The 27968-nt window shown below is 37.1% G+C and overlaps 1 protein-coding gene across 3 annotated transcripts in view; it reads right to left on the reverse strand.

The window, feature by feature from the left end:
* The window catches only part of LOC121097573 (connector enhancer of kinase suppressor of ras 2-like), a 210165-nt gene that overhangs the window by 100547 nt on the left and 81650 nt on the right, over positions 1–27968 (reverse strand). For all 3 annotated transcript variants that reach the window (XM_040614696.1, XM_040614697.1, XM_040614695.1), the window contains exons 3-6: positions 14413–14615; positions 12995–13082; positions 5512–5553; positions 884–1003 (exon numbers count right to left, since the gene is read on the reverse strand). In XM_040614696.1, coding sequence (XP_040470630.1) covers positions 884–1003; positions 5512–5553; positions 12995–13082; positions 14413–14615 — 453 coding nt within the window. The remainder of the gene's footprint in view (positions 1–883; positions 1004–5511; positions 5554–12994; positions 13083–14412; positions 14616–27968) is intronic.

Below are 27968 nucleotides of genomic sequence, written 5' to 3' on the forward strand. Positions count from 1 at the left end.
CCAGCAGAAATACATTACATTTCTGGACAGAAAGGAAAGCTCTACAGAGATCCAGACTGCTAGTATGCAGGATGTGGTAGTCCTAACACAAGTTGAAAGCACTGACAGATTTACAGCATATATACACTGGCTGTAAATGATACCGACCTGGTGTTTCCTGGATATCCCTGAAATAACCCAGAAATCAAACCAAGAGGGGAAACTGGGCCACAGAGGGAACACGTCTGGCCATTGGGATCCAGCAGCACAGCAAGTAAATTATATCTGTCTTCAGGATATACATACTGGGCTAAGCATCTGATGCCATGGAATTAAATGAAATGTGTTTTATGTTGTTGTAATGTTCTTTGTTGACTTTAACAGTCTAAGAATAAAGTAAACTTATGTAGTCATACAACCCCCCCATGTTATTAAAAGACATCATTCTCAAATTAGTATGTATACCTCAAAGTAATTATGCTGTTGTTACTCAGACAGGATTTTATGCAAGCCCAAGAAACATACCTTCCACTAATCATTTGCAAAACATATTAATGATACTTATTTAATTTGATTTGTATATGTATGTATTTGGGGATTACTTTGGTACATTCCAAAACCTGCAAAAAGGCTATCAAAAGGACTGTAACTTTTCTTTAGCTGCTCATATCATTACCAGTTACACATGAAGCCGTAGATAAAACAGGTTTAAATTAAAAAAAAAATAAATCCCTTCATTAGATGTTAATTAAACCACTTTCAGAAATCTGATTCAGCTTACCAAAAAAATAAGACATTGCATGAAAATACATTTTGATTTCTCGATAAATTAAAAAAAGAAATCACCCTAAAAACCTGAAACTTGTATTCTAACAGTTAAAAATTAAACTGCTTTGCTACTTACCAAACCCTCACTGGGCATAATGCTGGTGAGATGAACTACCTCAAGATGTGCTGACTGTGACACCAGAGAATCAGATGAGAGCGAAATGATGTGGTCACAAATCCCAGACAAGGTTTTACACTACAAAGAAAAAAAGTCAATATAATTCCTCATATTAAACTGAAGCTACTAGCAAAGTTCTTATTCTGAGAACTAACTGAGAATAAACTGATCATTTTGCTTCTTAGCATTATAAATGCTGCAGGCATATGAAAGTCAAGAACAAAAGGTTAAGGGAACAGAAAATATCCATAAATGTCAAGAAACGTACATGCATGTACAGTTATTCTGACCAAAAGATTTTACTGTGCACTGAGAACATATGTATATACAAACTATCTTCCACACTCCAACTACATGACTTTTTAAAAAAAAAAAAAAAACACAGCACCTGATGAACTTATCTGTCATTATAATGTATCATTATAAATACAATGGAATATGTAAATACGTACAAATAAATGTCTTGTACACGAACTTAATGATCTATTTTGGCTCCCAAATAATGGGCGCAACCCTACCAACAGTGATAATTAGGTGAATTCTGCATTATACAGTTTAGGAAACTTTTCCTTTGTTAAAAATTGCACTGGCAGGAAAATGCCTTAGTTAATTTATTTCCTGAAGTAAAATTCTTATGCATTTTTGAACACATCCTTTAACTGATATTCTAAATCTCTACAACTATGCAATAATTTTATGTTATCCTGCCTCCCAGCTAAAGATCTCTTAATACCAGTCCACACAAACACCTTCAAAGCAGGAACTCATTGCATAGATGGTATCAGTGATGCTGACAGATTAAACCCATCCATCAAAGACAAACAGTAAGTCTATGGATCAGAAAGGATCTGCACTCTCAGAGAATCTTCATGAGTAAAGATTTATTGCCAAGTTTGCATGTGTTGCTTAAAGCGTTCCTTCGAAAAGACTATGCCTAAAAATATTTGAACCTAATCTGAAAGCATTCATTTAGATGAATTTCAGAATGGTCTTCCTGTCAAAGTTGTATGCATCTATTTTCCTTTGGGGACTATACTCTCATTTGCCCTAATTATAGCAAATTCTAGTGAAATCCCTTAAGGGAAGTTTTATTTCAGGCTTTTGCAAAAGCATGAAGATTTCTAATATCTCATTTGATCCTACACTTATAAGTTAAACAAATAAAGTTGTCTTAAAGAATAAATTAACTGACTGAATTATAGATTATATTTCCATTCACTGTATAAAAGTACAGCTCTGGAGTACTGGAAGTGGCATTTGTATTTTGTATCAGCGGCAAGATGCAAAGCATCCCACTCAGGTAGGCATAACTGCATCTAAAGGTCACCATTATCAGAAATATTTCTAGCAGTTTCAGCTTTGGGCCAGAACCCCTAAACAAAACTTTAGGACCTGTCTTCTCACACCAGAGGTATAGAAACTGGCTTGCTCAAAAAATATGCTGTGCTGCTGTTCTACATATGAACTGGTGGCTGACCCTGTCTCTGAGTATATGCTTTCACCCAGCTTTTCAATTACTGTCATCTCAAAATATTACTATGATTTCAAACTGAAGCCCTCTCTTATGCCCTAACGTTCCAGATCACAGGTGCAGATTAGATGCAGACTAAACCCCAGAAACAACACTTTCTACTTTCTGATGTAATGTTTTAACTTTATAGTTGTCACATGGAAATACTTTTTCTGTAAATAAACTTTAGAACAAAATAACCACAAAAATTTTCAATCAAATTCATAGTTAAAATCCTTAAGATCTCTCCATGATTCACAAAGCTACCTAAAATCTATGTAGGATTTTAGCATGAGGAAAATAGTCAAGAAAATGATAGTAAAATAATTAAAAATATTAGTATGCTGTAAAAGTATTTCAGCAGATACAAGAGAGACCTGACACCAGTTTAAATAATGCAAAGGCTCAGACAGTATAAATGGGAGCAACTGAGCAGAATATATGAATAATAGCACAGGGTCAGGAAGTAATGGTTGTTATGGCACGATCAACATGAGCTAAAGTATTTTTGGCATTAAAAAAAATAGAAAGGAACAAAATCTTGTGTACTAGTTCCAAAACCACAGAAAGCAAAGTTCACACTCTCCAGATGGCGCAATACTACCGCACTTAAGAAAATCTTGAACAAAAATGGGTTCTTCCAAAAGTTGAGTACCTGTTGCAGAAGAACTTTACATACAGTTTCACAGGCCATCCAACACCTAAACCCATTTATTACATTTCTTTCAATGGGCTATGACAAGAACAGAATCTCTAGAAAACCACTAAGTCTTGAACAATCCATGCAAACTTATACGTCACAAGAAGTATTTTACTATAGCAACCACTGTGGGGTCAGTCCAGTGAATGGAAGTTACTAATCTGTATTTACTGTTGAAAGAAAGAACATCTAGCAGGTTGTAATTTTTAATTATCGTAGGTGCACTCTCTTAGTCTAGAGAACTGATGCAGCCCTGATAAACCACATTTTGCTGAGCAGATAGAAAAAAAAAAAGAAACCTGACTCCCAGACATGCAGTTTAAGTGATCCTGAAGACCACTCCTCCATAATTTACTTTTTCCGTAATACCTGAGTTGCAGAGTATACATAGTCTAATCATATGGCTAGTGAGGGAATGGCAACAGTGCACCTGCAATCACATCACCTGAACACATGCTGCCCTGGCGTGGAGCTCTTCTAAATAACTCCACACCTCAGTGAACCTCTCCAGTAACCAATGAAAAAAGTCAATCATGGATTATAGTTTTTGAAATCTGTCTTTACTTCTAAGTATATCTTTCTTAATATCTTTCAGAAATAAGACAAAACACCATGTGGTGTTAGAGAGTTATAGAGTCTATCTCTTACAAATGTGAAATTCTTCTTTAAAGCATCACAATTTCTTATTTTTAGAAATAAAGGGACTGTAAAAAATGAACAATTTACAAAGTTTATTCTTGAATTCAGTGTCCTTCGAGTAATTTTTTTTTTTTTTTTTGTTAATATGCTGTGAGAAAGGTGGTGATTCTCACTTCACCCACAGTTACAATGATAAACGGGTTGATTCTCAGAGCCTGGATGCTCTGAATCAGGTGGTTTCATGTGATTTTTCTTAGGCTAAGGTAAGTTCTACTGCCTTGGGATCTAGGTACCTTAAGGTTCATCATGTTTTCACTGCTGAGCCTATGGAATACCTAAAAATGGAAACTTTTCTCTCTTCTCATCTATTTTTCTAGGTTTCCATTCAGAAAAGGTAGAGAAGTCAAAAATAACATTCCTGCTGAAGATATAGTTCTAGAAGTCATATGTGGTTATAATTGTGGGTTAAAAAGATGTGTATATATGTATGTGTATATGTATATATACACACACACACACACACTGAAAATCCCAGAAGATTTCAGGTGCTTTTAAAAGTTCTTTTCAGAATCAGGTTTGCAACAGTAAGCCTTTTTCTAAACGTCACTGCATGCTTTCTGAATTTAGCAGTACATCAATGTTTTATGACAAATTTTAATCCCCGCTGGAAGCAGAGTATGTGTAAAAGGCTTTAAAAAAAAAAAAATTCAGGCACTTGGTTAGAGCTTATCAAAAGCTTATCTGAACTTGTAAATCCTTTGAGATTTTCTTTTCACCATAGGCTTTAACTCTATCTCAGTGTTAGTACAAGTTTTCAGTGTCAGTATCAGGAAAATACAAAGTATTTGAACTCAAAGGCCAATATCTAATCAATAACTTTGTGTAAGGTTCTGCAATTCCCCTTTGTCATTAGAGTTTTTGAGTGCTGAAGGCACAAAGTGCTCAGTCTGACAACCAGTGAAGTTAATAATGCACCAGGTCTGATGGATCCATTGCTGGAATTCAATACCAACAATCCTAGTAAGAATACCACACTAGTAAGAGGTCCGTGAAGCTTCTAAAACAATGTAAGAACAATAATTATGTATTTTTAATTAACTGTAGGTATAACAGAGAGCATTACTGCATGGAACTGTGTGAGAAGAGTGAGAGGGAGTATCACACCCTGCCTGCTAAAATAAACAGGTGTAAGTTAGGGAGTACCAGAGAAAGCCAATTCTTAAGCCTTACATTTGAAAAAGTTCCAATTCAGGAAAGAATAAAAAGGCTTGGTAGGAATTGTTCTTAAGTGAATGACACCACATTTCAAAAGCCTCCAACATTCGGAGAAACTGGAAACAACGCCTTTGGTGAAAAAATTATTAGTAGTATTGCTTGGGTATTGTCTCTCCATTTCGTTATGTTGATTCAAAAAAAGATATTTTTGAGTGTTAAATCTAGGGTACTGGGGCAGTCATTACACTGGCTGGTAGGAGGAATAACTAACTTGTACCATTTCAGGGGGTCACAAAATATGTAAGCTGATGTCTTTATTGCTGGTCTTGAAAAGAATTTTTAGCTTTTTAACTATTTGATCTTAATTATGAAAAATTTAACTTTCAGCAACTTATATCATTCATCGGAAGTTGTGTCAAATAGTAAGAAACTTTATATTCCTAGATTTATTTTTTTTTAAAATCATTTAAGTGGATGGGGTAGGATTAGAGAATACCAAAGCAGAATAATTAGATTACTTACCACATGAAGAATTTTGTTTTCTGTTTCATAGACTGTACAATCCTGTGGGAAAATGAAACAAAAACAATTAATGCACATTATTTTAAATTTCCTAATAAGAAATAAAAGAAGGCTGTATGGTGACAACTATCTCTTACAGAGGTTCCTGTAAAGACAAGTGATCTCTTGAGTTTTGTCTTGACCAAAAGGTTGCTTTACAATTTCAGGAAACAACTACTCTCGTGGCTGGTTAACCTCAGGGATCTATTTTTCCTTTGACAGCCCTGAAACTTATGTTCAATATTAGCAACAATATAATAGCCACAATAGTGAGGAAAAAAGTAATTGAGTATAATTAATATGGCATGTCAGAATTTCAATGATGTGCAGAGCGAGAGATACACTGCCAAGCCTCAAATCAAGTAATATATTTATTACCTGTTCCACAAGCTGTGAGGGGTGCAGACAGTTGTGTCAGACCTAGCACTAGGTAGGTTGTGTTACTATAAAGCATAGGAAGGGAAAGTAAACAGAAAATATTTTTACAACAGGTGCAGTGCTAAAGATGCTAAACATGGTGTGTCCACACTGTCAGTTTGGTTTGCTCCATCTTTTGCTTCAAGATGGTTGCTGATTGTCTACACCATCCACAAGGGACAAGAAACAACAGTGGTCCCATCTCTTGGAAAAAGCCCCATAGCTGCTCTAGCTTTGGACTTTGGAAGGCACAAGCCACACCAAAAAGGGACGAGATAGGACATGGGCTTGCTCATGCTGAGCACTGGTCCAGGGATAACCAGGGGGTTTCACTGCCTTAAGATTTCCCAAAGAACAACTTCATCCCAGCTTTCCATTATACAATGTTGCTATTAATCAATTTAAAGCAGGCCTGAAACACAATATTCCTGATCAACTTCTTAATTTGCTGAAGGCTTTTAACTTCTAAAGCAGTCATTTTCCTATTTTGGCTATCATTTTAAGAATAATAAATCTTATCACTTCATAACTTGAAGTCATTACTCTCTCAGTCTGTGTTTTGATTTAGTGATATTACAGTGGCTAAAATACTACTTTTCCTTCATAAAACAAAGCATACAATTCCTAAGAGATCTACTGCTTCTTCTGCTTTTTAATGTGTTGAGAATTTCCTCAGTAAAATCCCCTCTCTAAAGCACCAGACAGGAGTGGCAAGGCAGTATTTAACCCTTTCCTACAGGAGAGGGCCCAAGTGCACTGGGCCAGCTCTACCTACCCTTCCCCAGCCAGGCCGCACTACAAATCACCACTGGGCTCTCCGGCTATATTTTACTAAAATACAAAATTAAAAGGAAAGTACAGATAAGTCAAGTTTGCCAGACAGAGTAGAGATTAGGGTCCCTGGATAATTTGGTCACCCTCTGCCAAGGCCTCAGCCCCCACAACAGGGCTCCACGCTCCCCCCAGCTCTAGAACCTTCCGCCCCTCCCCCGAGGCAGCCCACCACACTCCTACGTGGTGAGCACCAGCCTGCGACACCTGCCTGCCATAAAGGGGTGCTTTGCTGTGACAAAATCTGAGGAGAAGCTGTTCCTGGGGTATCCAGCACCTGTCCGCACTCAGGGAGCGGGGGAGGCTGCGGCTGGCGGCAGGGCCAGCGCCCGGTGAGGGGGCAGCGAAGGGGCCGCCATAACACACACCCGGCCAGGCAGCACCCTGCTCAGCGTGCGCGGCTTCTCTACACCATATTGGAACGGATCATTTACTTCTCAGTGAATTAAGGGCCAATAAAGAAAAGTTACGTTGGGAAATGGTAAAATACTTCTCAAAATACTATGTCACATTGGAAAAAGCTTTCTACAAAGCAAGAGAAGGATGTAAGGATTTCAGGACATATTTTTAAGGATAGGGATATGACAAGTAAAAAAACCCAACCAACCCATCTTTCTTATTTGTCTTTTTTCCTTGAATAACTTTTCAAGTAAAACTTGAATTGCTGATATACCTAAAAGATCCCCCCAATTAACCTAAGATTCGCTGTAGTTCTTAAGATTTCCTCCTTGGATCTTAGTATGTTAGCAATAACAGTTAATTGCTTTAAACTTCCCATGAAATAATTCCAACATCCTCCCTCCGTTTACTCTAGAAGAAGATCAGCTATATGATCAGCTTAGGCTGTGGTACTCTACATGAGAAATAGCAGCTAACTGGCAGATCTCTGCTCCTCTTGTCCAGCAGCTCAGACCCTCAGCGACATCCCACCCGCTGTGGCCAGGCACAGCTCTAGAACCTTCCTTCTTGGGTGCTGCTCTGAGGACCCCGTCCCTCAGCCCACCTGAGGCTGCAGAGCAGCTCCAGCCCACTCGAGCCTCTCAGCCCTGGGCACAGGGAACCCTGGCACCCTCAGGGCTAAGGGTCATGCTCAGTTTGGAGGATTGGCATTTTTGTAGAGAAACTGATTTCTAAGTGAATACACTTTCGAGAATATTGCTACAGAATAAGAAAGAAGACCGCGAGTGCCAAGGAACACAGAGAAGAATTTATATTAGCATTTCATGGTCAAGCATCCCTTTGATGTTTCTTCTGTATTCATACTGTTATTTTCTATAGCACAAAAAAAGAATTCAATTAGTCAGTTTGGCTGGTAATGCCCAAGGCAGTTTTTCCTACAAGTTTTACACACTTCAAACAGCACATCCACCATCTCCTTTTAACCCTCCAAGTACCAAGAGAACAAAATGATCACAGCAGGGCTTACAGCTTGACTTCAGAGAGAATGCTCATTTCTAAATTACTCCTTTAATTTCTGTTCTAAAATACAGTATAAGCTTCATTCTGAACAAACCTAATTACTTCAGGTCAAAGAATAGAAGACTTATGTATAGTAAAACTCAAATTTTACTGTTTTGTAGAGCAGAATTAATGTTAGCTACACTTATGTTGTGCATTCAAGATTACATTAGCATTAAAAATGTTAATGGCTTTGGGATTCCTTCCAAGATAGATGCATAGACTATTTTTATAAATACATCAGGCTAGTTTAACTGAGAGGTTAAAAGCACTTGCAATATTATACTAAAACATTAAGATATGTAGGTCACAATATTCTTCTGATTTATTTTTCTCTGATAAATAGCAATGCACTAGGGATCTCATTAAAAAAAAATCTTCCAAGACTAACATGTTTATATTTTTGATCTATTTTTCTTAGAAAATAAAGAACAGTTATAGTGATAATCTTTCTACATCCTCCATAAGCAAGATGACGTTAAAAACGTTTTTTCTTACAGTTTAAAAAACTTTAAAAAATCAGTAGCTGCATTCTATCTCCCCTCTGTAAAATGGTAAAATACAGGGATTGCAAAAACAGTCACAGCAACAGTATTGCATACAAGCCAGCTTCTGCACTATCCAGAACATCCTGCCTTTCAAAGGTACAGTACACCTTTGTAACTCTATTAAACAGCATTCTTTTGAATATTCATAAAGAGAAAAGGTCAGTAGGACTTGTGCTCACCCACACTATATTTGTAATTTTAGTTTCTAATTCCCAAAGGAAAAAAATGCAAGTACTACTGAAATTTGCAGATACCATAAAAAATGTTTTATGACAAGTCTTGGGGACAGTTAACTAACACATAAAAATACCAATACATATAAAATATTTAGTTCATTAACTTAGTACAATAAAACAGCATGAGTTGAGTCAACTACTGAAAAGAAACAGAGACCCTGTAAAGGAGCAGCTTGGAAGAGAAGTTAAGACTTTGTGATGTTTGCCAGTTGAATGCCATTTCCCAATATAACACTGCAGTAAAGATCTACTGCAATCTTTGAATTGTGGATATGAAAAAATGATATTTAAAAATATATTGCTTGCATACATAAAACCAAACATACCCTTCTGGAATTCACACATTAAAAAAAAATGAGATTGCTCTGAAATAAGGCCAGTATACAACAGTAAATACACTAAAGTAACTTTTACTTGGTTTAATTAAGGTAAAAGCTTGATCACAATCTATATTTAGAAAACAGTGAACAGATGTTTGATAACAAAATGTTCTTTAGCAAATGCAAGCAAAGTAAGATTGAGGGACTGAAAGCTGCAGTCTGCAAAGTTCAAACTGAAAATAACACCCACGTTTTTAATGGCACTTGCTGAATCACAGAATAATTCAGGTGGAAGGGACCTCTAGAGGTTACCTAGTCCACCCACCCACCCAGAGGAAGGCTAATTTAGAAGTTATACCAGGTACAGGAAACTACTAAGAAACAACAGTTTCTATCAGTTGCAGTACTAATGAGATAGTTTTAAAAACACATGCTTCAACCTAAACATAAAGTATTTGACTAAAAATTAGGGTCAAAATCTGTGATATAGTCTCTGAATTTATCTCAGCAAGGTTAATTAAACAATAATAAAGGGGAGAACAAAAAAAAAATATGTTTGGCTTCTGTTGGAAAATAATCAGCTTAAGTTGTGCTGACATACTTTGGTAAGACACAAACTTTTTGTTTAGACAATGTTTGTTCATGCAGTTTAATGCACATATCAAAAGTGTCTATCACAGGTTTAAAATTCTTTGACATTCAGGAAAAAAAAGTCAGAAAACCAGCTTCCAGTAGAACTAGTGAAGACTTTCTACTAAATGAAAAATTAACCAATGGCTACATTTTATGAACAAAATTCCAAACCTGTTCTTCCCCAGTTATTCTAGTTATCTTTCCCCCAGGGTAGCCTTGGCACTAAAACATGACCAAATCCAAATTCCAAACCCAAATTCATTTAAGGTAGTCTCATGGATTCATTTTCAGAGCAAAAAGGAGAGCTAGTCTACCTTAAAGCTAGAGCTATACTTCGAAATGAAGTGAGGAAGATCAAACATTTCAATACCCTGTTCTAACATGATTTTTTTTGCACATTATCATCAATACATTTTGATGGGACATTGCACCTCAAAATCAGATGTTTCTGCAGCTTTCTGCATAACACTGTTCTTTTATAGTTTCCCTACTTATTTTAGTAAAGGTGAGATCATGAGGGATAAGAAAATTGAGTAGAATAAAGTGCATTCAGAAGCATAAATGGACATAAAAACTCCTCTAAAACAAAAGGATAGAAGATCAGTGTTCTTGTAACCAGCATGAGAAGATACTGTTTACAGATTAACAAGTGACTGCTTATTTGTTGAGGCATTTACATGGTATGCAAAGAATAACACCTGATATTGCAGTTCATGTCTGGTTTAAATTTTGAATTAAGTTCTCATCTTCACACTCATACAAACAATATGACCTAAAACCTAAAAAACCTACCTTCTGGTTAGATATAAGAGTATGTCACTCAGATACATACAGTACATCATAGCAAGGAGATTCATAAGCTGTGTCAATATTAAACTAAGTTTACATAGTAATGCCCCCTATTTAGAAGGAAGTTCACCTCAGGGGGCAGCTGTAAGTTATGCACATATAGCATGTTAATTTTGCACAAAAGAAATCTTCAGGTTGAAGCCATTCCTCACTCAATGTGCCAAATGCATAGCCTTGACTGCTGCTTTCACACTGACTGAATTATATATCTAAAGTTTATATAATTTGTAAAAAAAGGAGTATCAGAAAAGATCTGAGATCTAGGTTTTTATTAGCTACATCTTTCAATTCATATTTTATCCTACAGTTAAGACTGCAATTCTGGTTTAGGTAAGACATTTCTGCTTTCACACATTAAGATCAATTTTCCTCAGATTTAGTTAGTAAGAGGAACACCGTCTGCCTATGAATGATTTTATCAGCTCTTTCTGGTGACAAGTTCAATATACTGTAAAAAGATCTTAATAGATGACTATCAAACAACCCAGATCTGACAATAAGATAAGAAAAAGACAAAATTTTATTTGTAACAGTCCTGAAGAACTAACTAAACATTCTTCATCTTGGAATATCTCGGAGTTTATGATAAAAAATAGATTTGTTTTTAAGTTGTCAAAAGGAGGACAACTTATGAAGTGGAGTTGAAAAATCAGAGGGTAAAAAAAAAAAAGAACCAAAGTATTGCTGGCATAGTAGAACAGAATTTCAACTGCCAGAAGCAGTGAAATGAACAACAAAAATGGAGACAGCAATTCAAAATTATACTATTTTCACCTAGACCACAGGAAAAAATAAAACTCACACAAATATCAGCTGAAGGGTGGAATCAAAATCCAAACTTGTTATACTGTAGAGAAGTTCATTTTGCTTAGTCTGTAAATCAAAAATAGCCTAGTGCTATACACACCTTGTAAGAGAAAGCTTAATAAAGACACATGAATAATTGAATGCCTACATAGGAATTTTTAAACCAAGAAAAGAGAAAAAAGGTCTTTGTTTTACACTGCAGAAATGCATAAAGGACAAAGTTTCTAAAAGGAATAAAGCTGAATATTATAAATTAAGGATAATAGTATAAAGTACAAAGACTGATAGTTATCATCCTTAGTTCTTTTTTTCCAAGAACTAAAATGAAATTGAGTGGGGCAGGGGGCAGGCGAAGTTTGCTATTACTCCAGGAAGCCTTTCAAATTAGATGAGGTCTATGATCGGTCTACTGCGAGGTTACCTGGAAAACTGTGCCAGCATAGGACAGAAGCAGGCAGTGGTGCCCTGTATATTGGAGACAGCCAGTTTAAGGTGCTTACAAACTACAGCTTTAGCTAAGCTTTCATCTTGCCTTACCTCCCACAACACTTTTATCTTTCTCTTTTGCTTCATTCCAAGGCAGCCCTGCCTGCTCTCTAACCTCTCCACACATTCCCATAGCACTGTTTTGTCTCATCAATATTTTCCTCCACTCACAGGTGAGGAAGCTCACTGTGGTTCTAAAAAGTATTTCCACTCAATCTTTCTGTACCTTTGTGTATCCTCTTGTCTTATGTCAGGGGCAGACTGTCAGAGACTATATTAATTTTATGTTCCTGTGGACTGTACTATATTACAATTAATTAATGAATAATAGTGATGATAATACTACCATCTTTTTTTCCATATGCGGTTTGTTTAATGTTATGAATATTTCATGTCAATCATTAAACAATTTTCATGAAACTGGCTATCCTTTAAGTGAAGAAGCGACACTACAAGTTGCATTTGTATGTATTGTAAAAACTTGTCCCTGAAAGATTTTTAATCACTCATATTTGAATCTGTAATAATACACTGTTAGCAGTAGTTAAACTGTTTCCCACTGTGGCTTTGTTCTCTTAACACTTGCATGGTGATAGAGAACCTGACATGAATTTGTCTACTCAAAATCAAAGTGGATTATTTTAAACTTCACACTACCCTTCAAAGTATCCAGGCACGTGAAGATAACCAAAGTCCAAAAATCTTCCCATCACTCCCAGAGAAAGAGAATATGCAAAGAACATAGAGGTAATGCTAAAATAATTTTTTCTGGTGAAGTAAAAGCTTAGTAATGTTTTCCTATTACAATTTTTAAGCAACAGTATGAAGAGGACTCAGAGTGGAAGATAAACACTCCTACCTGTTGCACAATGGTTGTTAGTTCCAGGCACAGTTGAACAATATTGTTTTTCAACAGTGAGTATTCTGTCACACTGACAAATGGAGACCTGTGACAAAGGAAGGGCAGGTTTATACAGCATTAAGGATTATAACCCCTGTTTACAGTATAAGCCAATATATGTAATACAGAGTTCAGTTCTACACCACAGAAGTGTGAAAAACCTAATCATGATCTCCAGCAGCAAGTTACACAGCTTTTGTGACATACACCTTTGAAACCAGAAACAAAACAGGCAGGAAGGCTGTAAACTACTTTTTGGCCAGAACATCAGAAATTATCATTCTTGTGGAAAGCAAAAATAAGAGCTTCCAAATAATTGCAAATAATCCAGATTTCCTTTGTACAGCTCATTAAAAAGAGAATATTTATAGTAGGACATCACTCTTCAGCAGCCATTAGCACCTTAATTCAGAGAGCAAAGTAATGCTTACTTAATCACTAACAGCTTCCTGCACACTTGGATTTTCTTCAGGCGCTCCAAATTCTAGCTGAATCTGACCCCATTTGAATTTTTAAGAGCTGACAAGGTCATAGCCTGAGAGAATATGACTGCTGGCATTAGGTTAGGAAGATGTCACCAGGATTATACAAAGCCTGTAAAGGAGGGTGATTAACTTTCATTGTGATTTCCAAAGTGCCTTTTATATATTCAAGAGCATTCAGATTCAAGATAAAGCTATCCATTGCTGTAACTCCAAAGAAAGAGAAACATAAATGATCTGGTGTTATTTTATGTTTTGGTTTCATTTTTTCTGCAATCAAAATTATAACTGCATTTATTCAGAGAAATATTTTTAATCACATTCTCAATTCACATATAAAAGAAACCAGTGCTTGATTGTTGAGTGTTAACCAACACCACAACTGTACCTAACGCATCAGTCTTACTCGATAAAAACTCTAATAAAGAAATTTAATTTTCAGACTAAGCAAGTACTATAATTTATTTTGAATATTCTTAATTGATTTGCTCAACTCCAGCATTTTTGTGTCTTTTTGATGGCTGAAGGACAGTTCAAACTCCAAAATCTTTTCTTTCTTTCCCTTCTTCTGAAATTACTGATGACGTTACTACTTGTGTCAGTGAGATGTCAACTTGGAATAGCACAGAAGTACTAACTCCACACAAAATACTGTTAGACTGAAAGAATCTGAAAAAATAACTAGATAAAACTTTAACAGCCTCCTGACAGAAAAGGGTATCACATTTTTGCCTCAAATATTTGAGAAAGTTGCAAAATAGAATTCAGAGTTAGAATTTCAGAACTGCCACTGTAATATTAGAATAGAAGAGTGCAAGAGAAAAAGAAAGAACAAAAACAAGACAACCCAAAGAATTATTCTCATGCATAAAGGATCAAGGAATAGCAAATTACCTGTCCAGCCAGGCTAGTAAGTTCTTGGCAGCACCAATCAGGTCAACTACAGAGGTAAGAAAATCATTTGGCAGTCGTCTGGAGGCCCTGCCATCATAATGGCCACTCCTCCTTCTACCCGTTATAAAGTTCTGAAGATTTTTGGCTGAAGCATTCAGCTTGTGAGACAGAGTTCTCAGGTTTTCGGTCTCCAAACCATAATTCTAAGGGGAAAGAAGAAGATACACAATTAAGTGAAATAGTATCTCATCAGCTACACGAATATAACTGTGAGGTTAAACATGAACGGTATTGGTCAAAAGGGCAGGGTAGTTATGGAAGCCTGGTGCCAGGCTAAGCAACAGATTACTTTAGTACGTGCAAGACACATCCATCCTGTTGGCACGACCACTTCTCATGTCATCAATGGTCACAATTCTGGAGTCCCTAAACCCATTGGTCCAACTAAGTCACTGAGGGGAAGGCAAAAAGAATCCCTGTATGCTGAGTCTCATGATGTTTCCCAGTTTCAAGAAGTGAAGATGAGTCAGTCCACTATCCCCTACTGCTACAGTTCAGTGTTAACCATTCGGTGTATTTGTTACCTCTGAGAGCATGTCTTTAGCAGTCCCACTGCACTGGCTCTCATTCAGATTTGTGTAAGTCCCTCTAGTAACCTGTAATAACTCAGACTTAGCAGAGCTTCCCTTTTACTCATGCTGTGAATAAGGTATGAGATCTTACATGGCCTTGGCGATAGGCTTTTACAGGAAAATTCCTCCCTGAACCCTGCTGTTGTTGGTGAGCAGCTCTCCCACATGCAATGTAATATGCGAACAGTCAAATCAGGTCAGAGCAAAGACATGGTACTCCTGTCTTCAACGGCTGCATAGGGAAGGATCTGAGGAAAAAGCAGGCATGTAGTAACAGCTGTTGGTGGTTCAGATACTTCAGTCAGTGACAGTGTCTTCATATTTAACAGCTCTTAATGGATTTTCTTCTGTTCTAATTCTGTTGGGGTTGGGGGGAGGTGTTGAATCTAAGTAAAGTTTTCCATACATAAGTCCCCTTTCCTCTTTTTCTGCATTCCCTCACCCTCTGTTCTTTTATCATCAAGCCAATTCCGTGCTTAGACCCAGATAACAAACACAAAGATATCTCACCTCGAATACATTAAATAATTCACTCAAATTCACATAGAAAGTCTCAGACACACTGAAATGAACCCAGAGTTCCTGCTGCCACCACAGGATGTAGCACATGAAAGAATTTAATAAACATTTAAACAAAATTAGCTTTCAGAGTTTGAATTAATTGCCCACTATTTGTTTCAGCCATGTATATTTTACAGAGAATGACTGATCTTGAATATCACGTAATTTTTTTTACCTAAACTTCTTCCTCAAAACAGAAAATAAAGAACTGCGAAAAATACACAGTCTTCAAGGATGTCAATATGGATATTTGTGTTAGAAATGATAATTTCCAACACCAAAAAAAAAAAAAAAAAAGAAAGCATTGACCAATAATAAGCTTCTGAGTTGGGCTTGTATCTAGGTCAAACAAAATACAAACGACTGTTTGGTAAAGTTGTTTGGACCAGTTACAGCTGGTACTTGGGAATATGCCTTCTCTGCCAGCCATTTTCCTTCCCAAAGTTCACTCTGAAAAATAAATCCAGCCACCTGCCTGCAGTCTGGAGGGCAACCTACAAGAAATGGAAACACTTTGCTTTCTTACTTAGCTCACTGCAAAGAATTCAGATTTTAAAATTATTTTAAATAATAGGGACAGAATTAATTTGTTGTATACATATCATGCCTAAGGCATCACAAAAAGTCAGTTAGGTTTGGAAGCATCCAGTTTAAGATTGAATGTTGAGACAAACAAAAGTTACACTGGTTTAGCTACAGATGAGAACAATTCTCTTCATCTTTTTTTCCAGAACAAATACTGTACAGTTAACAACAGCACCACTAAAGTCAGTCATTCTATTTTGGAAAAGTTTAAAGTTAAAAAGCAAGTTGTATTTGGTATTAGTATGCCATCTGGTTAATATTTGCAGCTAAACTTTTTTTTTCTTTTTTCTTTTTTTTTTTTTCCCCTCTTATTAAAGCACTGAAGGAATTCCCTCCTCTGCTCTATTTTTCTCTCAACTTCTACTTGTGCCAAGACGATGACCAAGTGGACACGTTGGGGTGCTTTTACCAGCTAGCAACCAGCTAGGCAGGGCTTAGTTTCCCCTCAGAAAGATTTTGATTTTGCACACTCAACAACACATTACAAGGGTGGGAAAAGAATGGTTAATAATAATCCTTCAAAGTATCACCTCATCCTAATTTTCTGCACCACAGCTAACCTCATGTCAGCTGCACACGTTCCCCCCTCCACCCCCGCCTCCTGTGCAGTCCATTTACTAGGCTGAAGCTCTGGTGCCACGAAGCTGCATGAGCCCCACCATGGCAGTACATTAGAAAACTACTGAAGGACTATGGCCCCTTTCGGGCTTGCCCAGCCAGCAACCAAGGTGAGAGGATAGAGAAGAGATTGTTCCAGAGAAGAAAAGAGCCAGCAGGTGGGTACACACACAAATTTAGACTGGATCGATTATGATTCAGCAAATGTGCTTGAAAACCCAGATGGAAGAGTTGCAGTTTGTGATAAGGTGGGTAGCCCTGTTCTATATATGTGATACTGCAAGTATCCAGATCTATTCTGATTCCCGTAAGTATCTCATCTGCATGATTCTAACAGAGACAGTCTCAAACCTGCCAGACTAAATCGCTATCACAGCTACCATATCAGACTTCAGTTTTCACAGCCATATATTCTGCCCTCACTGTGTTAAATACGTGCTGCTATTGTGAGACACACCACAGAAATGATGCTCCCAAGCCTGCAAAATTCTGTCTCCTGGCAGGTGATTTCTTTCTTGCACTCTAAATCCTAGATATGATTTCTGATTTAAGAAGAAAGAAAAAAAACCCAAACAAAATACTCTAAAAGGGACAAGAGGGTGCCTTTAGCATAGGCAGGATTATTTTTCATACCAAAAGGGGGGGGGGGGGGGGTGTGAAGCATGGTTTGCTCCATTCCCTGGTTTTGTTTCATGATGCTTAAAGTTGTTACATAATCTTTCTTACCAAATTACTCCATTAGTGGAAATGGACATACAGGTTTAGAGAATGAATACTGACTATTAAAGCAACCCTAAACGCTGTCTGCCTAGAACTACACAGCTGTACAGTTGGTCAAGCTATCATGGAATCTGGATGGCAAAACTGCTTAGTGGGAATAGAACGACTAAAGCTGACTACACTCCATTTCAGTAAAACGGGCCTGACAGGTATATTGCAGAAACGGTGACTGCTGGAAGAAAGGGCCAAAGTAACAGCACATCTTGAACACAGAAAGATGTGACTGGCAAATTTATTAAATGTTGGCTTAAGCTTCTTCACATAAAAGCACCATTCAAACAGTAAAAAATTCTGTATGTCCACGGATTGTAATATGTGCTAGCATTATTAGCTTCACACAGGAGTTACACAGAGATTATCTGATTTGTTCAGTTACAGACTGACTCAGTAGCATATTTTAGGTTTGAGCTCAGCAGTTCCTGATGCCCGATTCAATGAGAGGAGTTGGAAAGAATTTCAAGAGGTAGAAATTAAACAGAAATGTGAGATCAGAGCCAGACAAGCTTATAGAAGAATATCATTAGCAATAATGCCAAGATGAAGATGTGCTTAAAGTGACACTTAGTGAGATGTACAACCGGCTGAGGTTTAAGGACAAGTCTGCTTGCTGTCTGTAAAACAGTTTACAATTTTAGCAATTTCATTCTCTAGTCCTCAGATTTTCAGACTATCAGAGAAGGTTCCTGCCATCCGCCTAGTACTCTCCTGTACAGTTTGAGATGCCGGTTTGTGTTCCTAGTGATTAGGGTTACTGTGGGGTGGCAGGAGGCAAGAGACAGGACAGATCACCTCCAGGGCTTTTGCACTTGACTTTTTTTTTTTTTTTAAGCACAGAAAAAACAGGTGGCTGTTGTCAGAAGTGTTAGAATTCAGAAGACATGAGAGAATACCAGGTTTTTTTGAACAACCTGAAATAGGCTGTTGTTTTTACTAGTGCAGAGTAGAAGATATGATGGAAGACATAAATTGCTGAATATCCCATATAGTTAAAAATGCATACAGGAAATCGAAAAACATGAAATCATGCCTGCTTTTCATGTCATAAATCCAAAATGCAAAAATAGCTAAACACACTGTGACAATGAACCCGCCCACTCTGGGTCTGTATCACAATTCCAGCTAAAACTTCTTCTTTTGTACATAAATTCTGGTTGGAAGTTCCATTTTTAAAAGACAGTGCAAAAAATGAGTACTTTTTTATCTATCTGACAATATAACAGCTGTGCTTTTTACATATTCAAAGAAGTGGAATGAAAAAAGTCTTCAGCTGAGGCTTTGGGTGTTTTCATATCTCATTGTAGGTATGTAATAACATCGCAAATTAGTATTTTACATTAATAAAATTATCTGTGAAAATGTTAGCCACTGAGATAAAATAGGCCAAATTAATGTAGCAAACAAGATAAATAACAAATAAGATGGAAAAAAAAAGGTAAGTGCTAATCAATTTTTTGTAAACACTAACATTTGAAGATCAAAAGCAGAGCAAGAAATACCTACATCATAAGAAGAGTTTATTTCTTCTGTGGAAACACCACCACCACCACCACCCCAGCATTATATACTTAAAGGCACTTATATAATGAAAGTGTTTTCTTATAATCTGACCCACAGAGGTAAAAAAATATGCTCACACAGAATTTTTTTTTGCCATGGGATATAATTTTAGCTAAAAGGTTTATATTGCATAAGTAATGACTTTAAATTACCTTAAAAACAGGTTTATTTTTAATTATAGTAGTTTTTATTGATGTCATTCATGTAAGTAGTCAGTGTAATATATGTATAAATACATGTATAAAAAGGCATATACAGCTTTTTCTGTAGGTGATATTTTGAGAATGTTGCAATATCCACTGAACTGTCAGGTTCAGAGAATTAAAAGGGCAGAGCAGTAGATCTGACTGAGGATATTAATGGAAACAACTCTGAGTGATATTCCAGCATCTTTCATGAAATTTACCACGTTAAGGCATTTAAAATACCACAACCTAAATATTGTGCTACACTACCATTCTTATGTTTTATGCATAAACTGAAAGAATCCCCACACTTTCTCAGTCAGTCCCCTGTGGGAGCCATAGCTGCAGGTCTGTTTCAGACGAGACCTCAGGACCATTACCGAGTGCCTTTGGCCCTCTGGGTACCACCCTGCCCCTCAGTGCAGCAGGCTGCTCCCCCTCCGAGCCCATCCCAAAAGCAGCACTCATGGCACACTCTGCTCCTCCTCAGAGCTCAGCTTCCCAGTTGCTTTAAGCTGACCTATTTGTGAACTACCACAGAAAGATGCTGCATGTCCTCTTCCTGAGTCCCAGCACCACTGTATAACCAACAGGGTTAGGAAATTAATCTAAAATCTCAATCTTCAAGCACATCTTCCCCACTGCAGACTGGTTTTCAACCCATTCTCAGATGACATGTAAATTGACTTAAAGTTATTGTGGATTTGCAACACCTGATGCAGCTCTGCAAGGATGCCCGGCCCCTCCTTGGCTGGGAAGGCAGGCCGGTCCTTCCCAGGCTGCTTGCTCCCCCCCGCCAGCCTGCCTGCTCCCCGGGGACCCGCACGCACCCGTGCTCCCAACGAAGCACAAGACCTCTGCCCACCTGTCCCCCTGGGGCTCAGCCACAGCGTGGGGCTCAGCCGACTAGCAAAGGATTCCCCAAGCAGCTCTGCGCTTCAGGAATCTCCTTTGGGAAAACAGGATGTGCCAGATGGGATCCTGTAACTCCCTGCGGTCTACATCACTCTGTATGCTGCCCCCACAAAGGCCACATCTTCACAATGAAAACGAGAGTGTTTGTGATAGCATATAGTCATTTAGCACTTAATGAATAAAAACAGGCAAACAGCCCCTTTAATAAGAGCAAAAATCCAAAATAGTCATAAACTAGATTTTAGCATAAATAGTCCTGGCACTTAAACAGAATGAAAATCATCAAAACACACTTTATTTTTTATTTCCTTTCTGGAGGTATGTTTTTAAATGTTAAGAGCCTAACAGAAAACACAGTAGAAACCTAAAGTACTTCTTTCTCTAAATATCTCCTTGATTTCATCAGGTAAAGCTGTTAAAATTTTCTGGTGATGTTTTTATAATACAACTTAAAACTGAAGTTGTCAAAATAGTATGAAGTTAAAGTATGCAAGGCAGTGCATTTCTGTCAGGTGTGTAGATTTTTTCTTCTTTAAAAAGAATTTACAAGCTGAATATCCTTTAGATATATAGCAATTTGAAGGAGGTAAAATATTTTTTTAATGTAAATCACGAAAGTCCTTCAGTTGAAATTATGTGAACAAGTAAGCAGGTTTTACACTAGCATTTAAAATACTGAAATAAAAGTATGTATTAAACCTTAGTGGGTCATATTCTGTGGAACCAAGTATTTATTACAGATTTCAGATAAAGTGCTAAAATATCTAGATTGGTATCCTGTGTCAACAGAGGTGACACATTCAGCTGAAAAAGAATGAATTACACCTTGTTATTAGTGTATTACATTTGGTAGTAAAGTTCTGCTGGAGTGGGATGCAGGGAGAAAAGAGAACTGACTTGTAGTCTGCTAAGTTACACCTTTGGCATAGCTGACGCTTACAGCGTGCTGGGACCTGGGGTTTGTTGACCTGTCCATTTCTGATGCACTGCACTAAATACATCGTATACCGCATCCTGGGGAAAACGTAATGCTTCATTGCCTGTGACCATTTGCTGATTACCAGTATCCGAAGCCTCAGAACTGAGGTCTTGTTTAGAATCATCAAATGGTTTGGGCTGGGAGGGAGCTGACAGCCCCCCGAGCCCCAACCCCCCGCCAGGGGCAGGGACACCTCCCACCAGCCCAGGTTGCCCCCAGCCCCGTCCAGCCTGGCCCTGAGCACCCCCAGGGATGGGGCACCCACAGCTGCTCTGGGCAGCCTCTGCCAGCGCCGCCCTCACAGGGCAGAATTTCTTCCCAGTATCTGCCCTAAGTCTGCCCTCGGTCAGCTTAGAGCCATCCCCCCCGCCCTGTCACTGCACCCCCCCGTACAAAGCCCCTCCCCAGCTTTCCTGTCGGCCCCTTCAGGTACTGGAAGGTGCCACAAGGTCTCCCCGGAGCCTTCTCATCTCCAGGCTGAGCAACCCCAGCTCCCAGCCCATCTTCACAGCAGAGGGCTCCAGCCCCCTGCTCACGTTCCCGACCTCCTCTGCACTCACCCCAACAGCTCCAAGTCCGCCCCGGAGCCGAAGGCAGCACTGCAGGGCGGGCTCACGAGAGCAGAGGGGCAGAACCACCTCTCTCGACCTGCTGGCCACACTTATTTTGACAATGGTTGTTCCAGTTACTTTATAGCAAGGAGATGCTGTACTGCATGCCAAAACGTATTAAAACACAAAATTATACCTATATCCATATTAATCAGGATCAGTTTCCCAAATTACAAAAAGAAGCCTAGCTTATTGAAGAAATGTGCTTACCTCTGCATTAGAGAAAGGAAAAAACAGAGGGCACATCTGGATATGTGCTACCTAAACTAAAATATTCAATAATTTATGTATTTTAAAAATATATAAAATCCTAGCCCCTGTTGTTTTGAAAACTATAAATGTATTTTCTTAATATATTCATCTTAATGGCTGGGGACTGCAGTTCAAGTAAAACATTGCCCAAATAGGTTTCAGCTTTTTCTTTAAAAGCTTTTCTCATTCTAAATCAGTAAATTAGCAACACTAAAACAATCCTTCTCACTATCTTTAATAACATTTGCCTATCAGTTTATTATGACAATTAAACTGCAGTATTATAATCTAGTTTATGTGCACTGGACACATTGATATTTCATAAAAGTATGGAATTTATTAATAACTATGGTAATACTTTGCAAAAATGCAACATCATAATACAAATTAGAACATATTATCTGAAACACATAGATTCTTTTCTGTGCCATTTTTCTCCCCCTTGTGCTCTCTTTCATTATAATTATCTTACCTTTCAGAAGGAAATTGTGTCACAATTTTTTATTGTCTCCTTAGTCTATAATTTGGAACTTACCACAGTGCTTCAAAGCACTTCGTATCTATAATAGGAAGGTATACATTCAGTAGATATAGTGCTAAGATTAAACATTTTAACCTTATTTTAAAACTTGACATTTGCATTGTGTTTTTTTACTTCCAGAAGCTTTACTATTTCCATTGTAATTGATATATATATATATAAAGGCAATGAAGCATAATTAAAATGTCTTGAATCGTATTTTATTGAAAAAGCCATGTGTTTCTGATTTCAGATAAGATTTAGAACATCATAGTCTTTCCTTTAAAAATCAGACTCAAAAAGACCATAAGACCAGCCTCTGAAACATTGTTTAGAATATGGTATTTAAATAGATTTTAAAATTTATGTTTAAGTGTCAAGAGACTCAAATGACTGGACATCTGGTAAAAAGAACAGAGTTAGAGAAAAGCAGAAGATGCAGTTATATTCCTGCAGATACTTCCTCTGAAAACATGCAAAACACGTGGTTGGACTGGACCTTGAAATGACTACAGATAAAAGATGATCAAGAGAAGACCACAGACATAGTGTGTAGGCTTGTTGTTCATGGATCTCCAAAGGGTCACCGATTATGACAAGACCTGACTCACTATAGGCCAGGCTAAACCCGCACAGTATAGTAGTTTCTATTGTTGAATGGTTAGGATAATCAAGAATTCACTGGCGTCCTTATCTACTGCCTCAACATTTTTCAAGTAGCTTCTACATTGTAGTTCTTGCTACAGGTCTCTGAACAAACTGTGTAAAGCCTTCTTGGTCTGCTTAATCCTAATGGAGGCAATGTGATTTAAACTGTGTAATATCCAAATACTCTCTCTAATTGGGTAAGCTTGAATAAGCCAGAACATTTTAATGTTTCTGTTTATGTATGTATACATATCTATCTATATACAGAGAATGAGAATACATTACCATGGTACAAGTATCTAAAACATGAGAAGATATGAGGAAAGTAAATATGAGGAAAGTGATTCAAGTGAATCAGCATAGGCATTTAAAAAAAGTCCAGCAAAAAATCAAATACAGAAGTACCTCTATCAGGCTAATCACTGTGAAAAGTGTGCATTTTCTTAAAATGCACTTCAAAATTATATCTCAGCATACTATGTGATCACACAGTATGATCCAGCACATCATGACACATCATCAATGCAATTTTTGGTTAAGATCTGTAACAACATGAAATCTGCTGTTCAATTATGTAATTTGCTTATTGCCATAATAAAGTCAAGTATAAAGAAAGCGTACTTTTATGCAAATAAAAATGGCTTGATCACAACACCTGGTCCCACGTGACTCTGGCCACTGGTCTGAGGCTTTCAACATACAGAAGGTTCACACTTCTGTATGTAATATACCCAAATATATTTTGAAAGATCACAACACTCTGAGTCTGCTGGCCATATTTAAGGAATACCTTAATTTCATTTTTCCCGTATTTTTTTTTCTTTTTTCTTCCTTTTATTTTCTCTACCCCTTGAAGAGATTTCATTTAGTTTTTAGCATATAAAACCTTAATATATTCTTCAGGTTTAGATCAGTAATTCAGCAAGTACTTGATTTTTTTCCTGTTTTTAAGTAGTCTAAATACCTATACCTTGCTATATATTATATCTGTACATTTCTGTTTAATAAATAACTATTTAGAACTAAACTAGAGGTGTGCAGCAGGGACTATAGAACAATAGTAGGCAAGAACAATGTTTTAAGATTTATTAAACAATATGCAGTCCAAACAAACTTTTGTATGTTCTAGATCAAAAAGATATGATTTAGATATAACAGATAATTTGTTATATTGAAGTCATGTGATGTTACAAACAAAACAGGACTAACGATATATTGGGGATCAGCTGTTTTACATATTCTACTTTTTGCCTGGGATAATCTAAAACACTGAAACCTCCATTTGTCTGTTTAATGCCGATTCTCACAAAAGTTTTAAGAAGGAAAGTTTGAAGAGAAGGGATTTCCTTTGAAAGGAGAATTTGTCTCATTTCAGCTGTAAAGTGGAGCATGGTCATTTACAGGTCTGAACCATCAATAGTTATTTCTGTGGAGGCAATGAACCACCAGTTTCAAAAACAGGAGAGACTGATCCTAACCTATGCTTAGAATAGTACTTCAGTTTATCTGAAAAAGAATGCTTTTACTACTTTTCCTTTCAACTTCAGCAGCATCCTTCTGAGCTGCTCATCACTGCTCTCCCACTGTACCTCTAATTCATATTTCCTGCTTAACCCCACATTCATTAAGAGTTCAGATCTAAACTCCCTGGAAGTGCGTTTGCATTTTAATAAAATTCTCCATTTCAAAATGCGTTTAATGTTTTCTCATATTTTTTGAGCAAACCTGTAATATTACAGCAGCATGAAATAATGAAACCTTCTCATAAACAGACTAACATAAAATGGTGAATGTATTACACCATCCATACACCATTTCTCCTCTGTCAAGCTAACATCTGTGCATATTTAATAGCTTCAATGTCAACTCTCAGAAAAAACACCAGTAGGAAAATAAAGCTGTGGCAGCATTTCTTTTCCGATGCACATGAAAGCAAGACCTGAGAGGATGAAGCAAGTTAGTCTATTTCGTGGCTTCTTTTCACATCACAAGATAAATTCTTTCCAATCACTTCAGTATTAAGTAAGGACTAATCTGCATATGGCTGTAATTAAACAACATATGTAAGCCAGACATCTGTGATGGCTTGACCTCCTCCATATGTGTATGAAAACAAGCTATGAGGTATATGCTGATTGGGGATATCATGATAAACAAACAAGACCAAAGGATGACTGGCAGATATTGGACCGTGGTCTGCTCACTTTTAAAAATGATTACCAAATATTGCCTGCATTAGTCACCACCATGCCTGCAATTGCTGTTTCCTACTGTGCGCCATGCTGCGTGCTACTGCCAATACATTATGTCTCTCACAAATAACAAAATTACACCCAAATTCTTCTTTAAATTTCCTGTTGCTAATTAAGGGAACTCCACTGACTTTATTTCAAGGGCAGAATGTCTCAAACCTTTACTATGCATTTCCAGTACTCTCTGATATTTATTCATGTGCTGCATCCTTTTCAGCAATATCTAATAAAGCCATACACATGTAGTACACTGCTCAATAACCACAAACCTTTATTATTCGTTACTAAAACCTTGTGACCAATTAAACTTTGTTATTTTTTTCATAATAATCATAGGTGTGTGTAAAGAAACAACCATTCAATCATAGGAAGTCTCATTTTCTCATTTGAAAGTACCTATTAAAATGAATTATAAGACAGAAATGCAAGACTAGAGAGGATAAGAGATACAGTGCAAAACACAGAATTAAAATCTTAATCAGTGGTGAATTATTCAAAGTTCAGAGAATAAATGATAGGCTTGTCTTTTGGAAATAGAATGTCAACACTGACCATTTCACTTCAGTCTGACATTTAGCTTAGATTCTTGCAGTATTGATAGTTCCATGTAAAAATTATATCAATTCAGGAAAGATATGTTACATATATTCACAACAATTCAGAGAGAACCATACAAAAATTAAACTAGTAAAAAGATTCTTTTGAATGGGCATTAATAAGAATATGAAAAAAGTTAATTTATCTATTTTTATTATGAATTTGCTGAAGGCTGCTCAAGAAACTCAGTCAACAACAATTACATGAATATGCATGTGCATACATATATGTATTTGCATGCATATGAATTTATCACAATAACTGATCACAGATAATTACTTAGGAATTCAGGCAGCTTATAGTAATTGATACTGTAACACAGAGCAGTGTGAAAAATAACTTACTGGGAATTTATGAAATAAATTGCTCCTTGCAAATGAGAAAAGCAATTTTTCACAGGGAAAAAAAATCATCATTCTTAACTTACACTGACGTACTCCCTCTATTTCCTTTGCACAGAGGATCTCTACAGTATAGTGCTTCCTACCAGTGCAATATAACATGCATTGCATCATTCTTTATAGATTTCAAATCAGGATCCTAAATAAAAAATTAACTATTTTTTTCTGCAAGGGAAAGAAGATTTTTCAACTGAAACACATAAGCAATAAATCAGATGTGTTCCTTTCCAGAAAAAAACAAGCAAACACCAAAAAAACTCAAGAAAACCCTTACAGCCTTAGAAAAAAATAATAAAAGCTAATTTAAAATGCTCATAATATTGTTTCTACCTATTTTAAATACCATATAAGTAGTAGTGCAATTATTTTTCATTAAAAGACTACAAATTACCAATGTATTTCACATAGACCATTACAGAGACAACAATTTCTTTGATGTTTAAGACTTTGAACATGTGAGCAAGCCAAGAACATTTCTGTAAACAACTGAACTTTTAGGTTATTTTAAGTAATTTAAAATTTTACTTAGTGGAATAATACTTTTTTAATTTAGTGGGGAAAAGTTAATGTCTTCCTGCAATAGTGTGTATTATTCTTTCCTTTTGTTCCAAAAATAGAAACTTGTACGCTCTTTAATCTAATATACCTTCCCCCTACTATTTAGTGTAATTACCTAGGTCTGAATCAATATTCCATTAGCTGGATTCAGTCAATGAACCATCTTTCACTGCCTGCATTATTCTAGTTCTAGGGTTTTCAGTGCTGGCATGCTGCAAGCATAAGCTATTGCAATACTAGCAAACCAGCAGTCACGCACAGGCTTTAAAATCGCAGCGTAATACCAGATCGTTTAGCAAGCAGCGGTGCTGAAAAGGGCTGATTTTCAATGGTCTGTGTCCTGGTCATGCCCACACCCCCGCCTTCACAAACTCCCATGCCGTCTGCCTACAAATAGAGGCTGATAGCACAGGCTCGGGAGCCGGGGAGAGCCACACGTGAGCTGGCTGCAGAGGACACAGGCACGGACTCGCCACTGGCCACATGGCCAGTGCCTCTCCCCAAGGATCAAGCACATTTCCTCCCAGAAAGTCACCACTTTAGGATACACCCCCCTAGCGAACTGCTGACTACCACAGCACTTGCAGGAATCCTTGTGGACTTAACTGCTCCATCAAGTTTGATTGACGTTGACTAAAACTTATTAGAGGTGCTACAGGGATGGACTGGTGCAGACATGGGTGACAGTCACAAAAATATCTCATCTGCTTTGAGAATTATTCTCACACCCAAACATGTATGGGAATTCAAACAGCTTTGGTAAAGACTTCTAATAAAGCATGCTAAGTCAAAATTACAAATTTCAGCTGGCTAATGGATTTAAATTATATATTAAAATGTTTAACGCAATAGTACAAAATTAAGTGTTATGTAGCAATACACCAAAAACATATGTTAGTTTCTGA

This window comes from Falco naumanni, chromosome 14 (genome assembly GCF_017639655.2).
Source record: "Falco naumanni isolate bFalNau1 chromosome 14, bFalNau1.pat, whole genome shotgun sequence".
NCBI classification, from domain to species: domain Eukaryota; kingdom Metazoa; phylum Chordata; class Aves; order Falconiformes; family Falconidae; genus Falco; species Falco naumanni.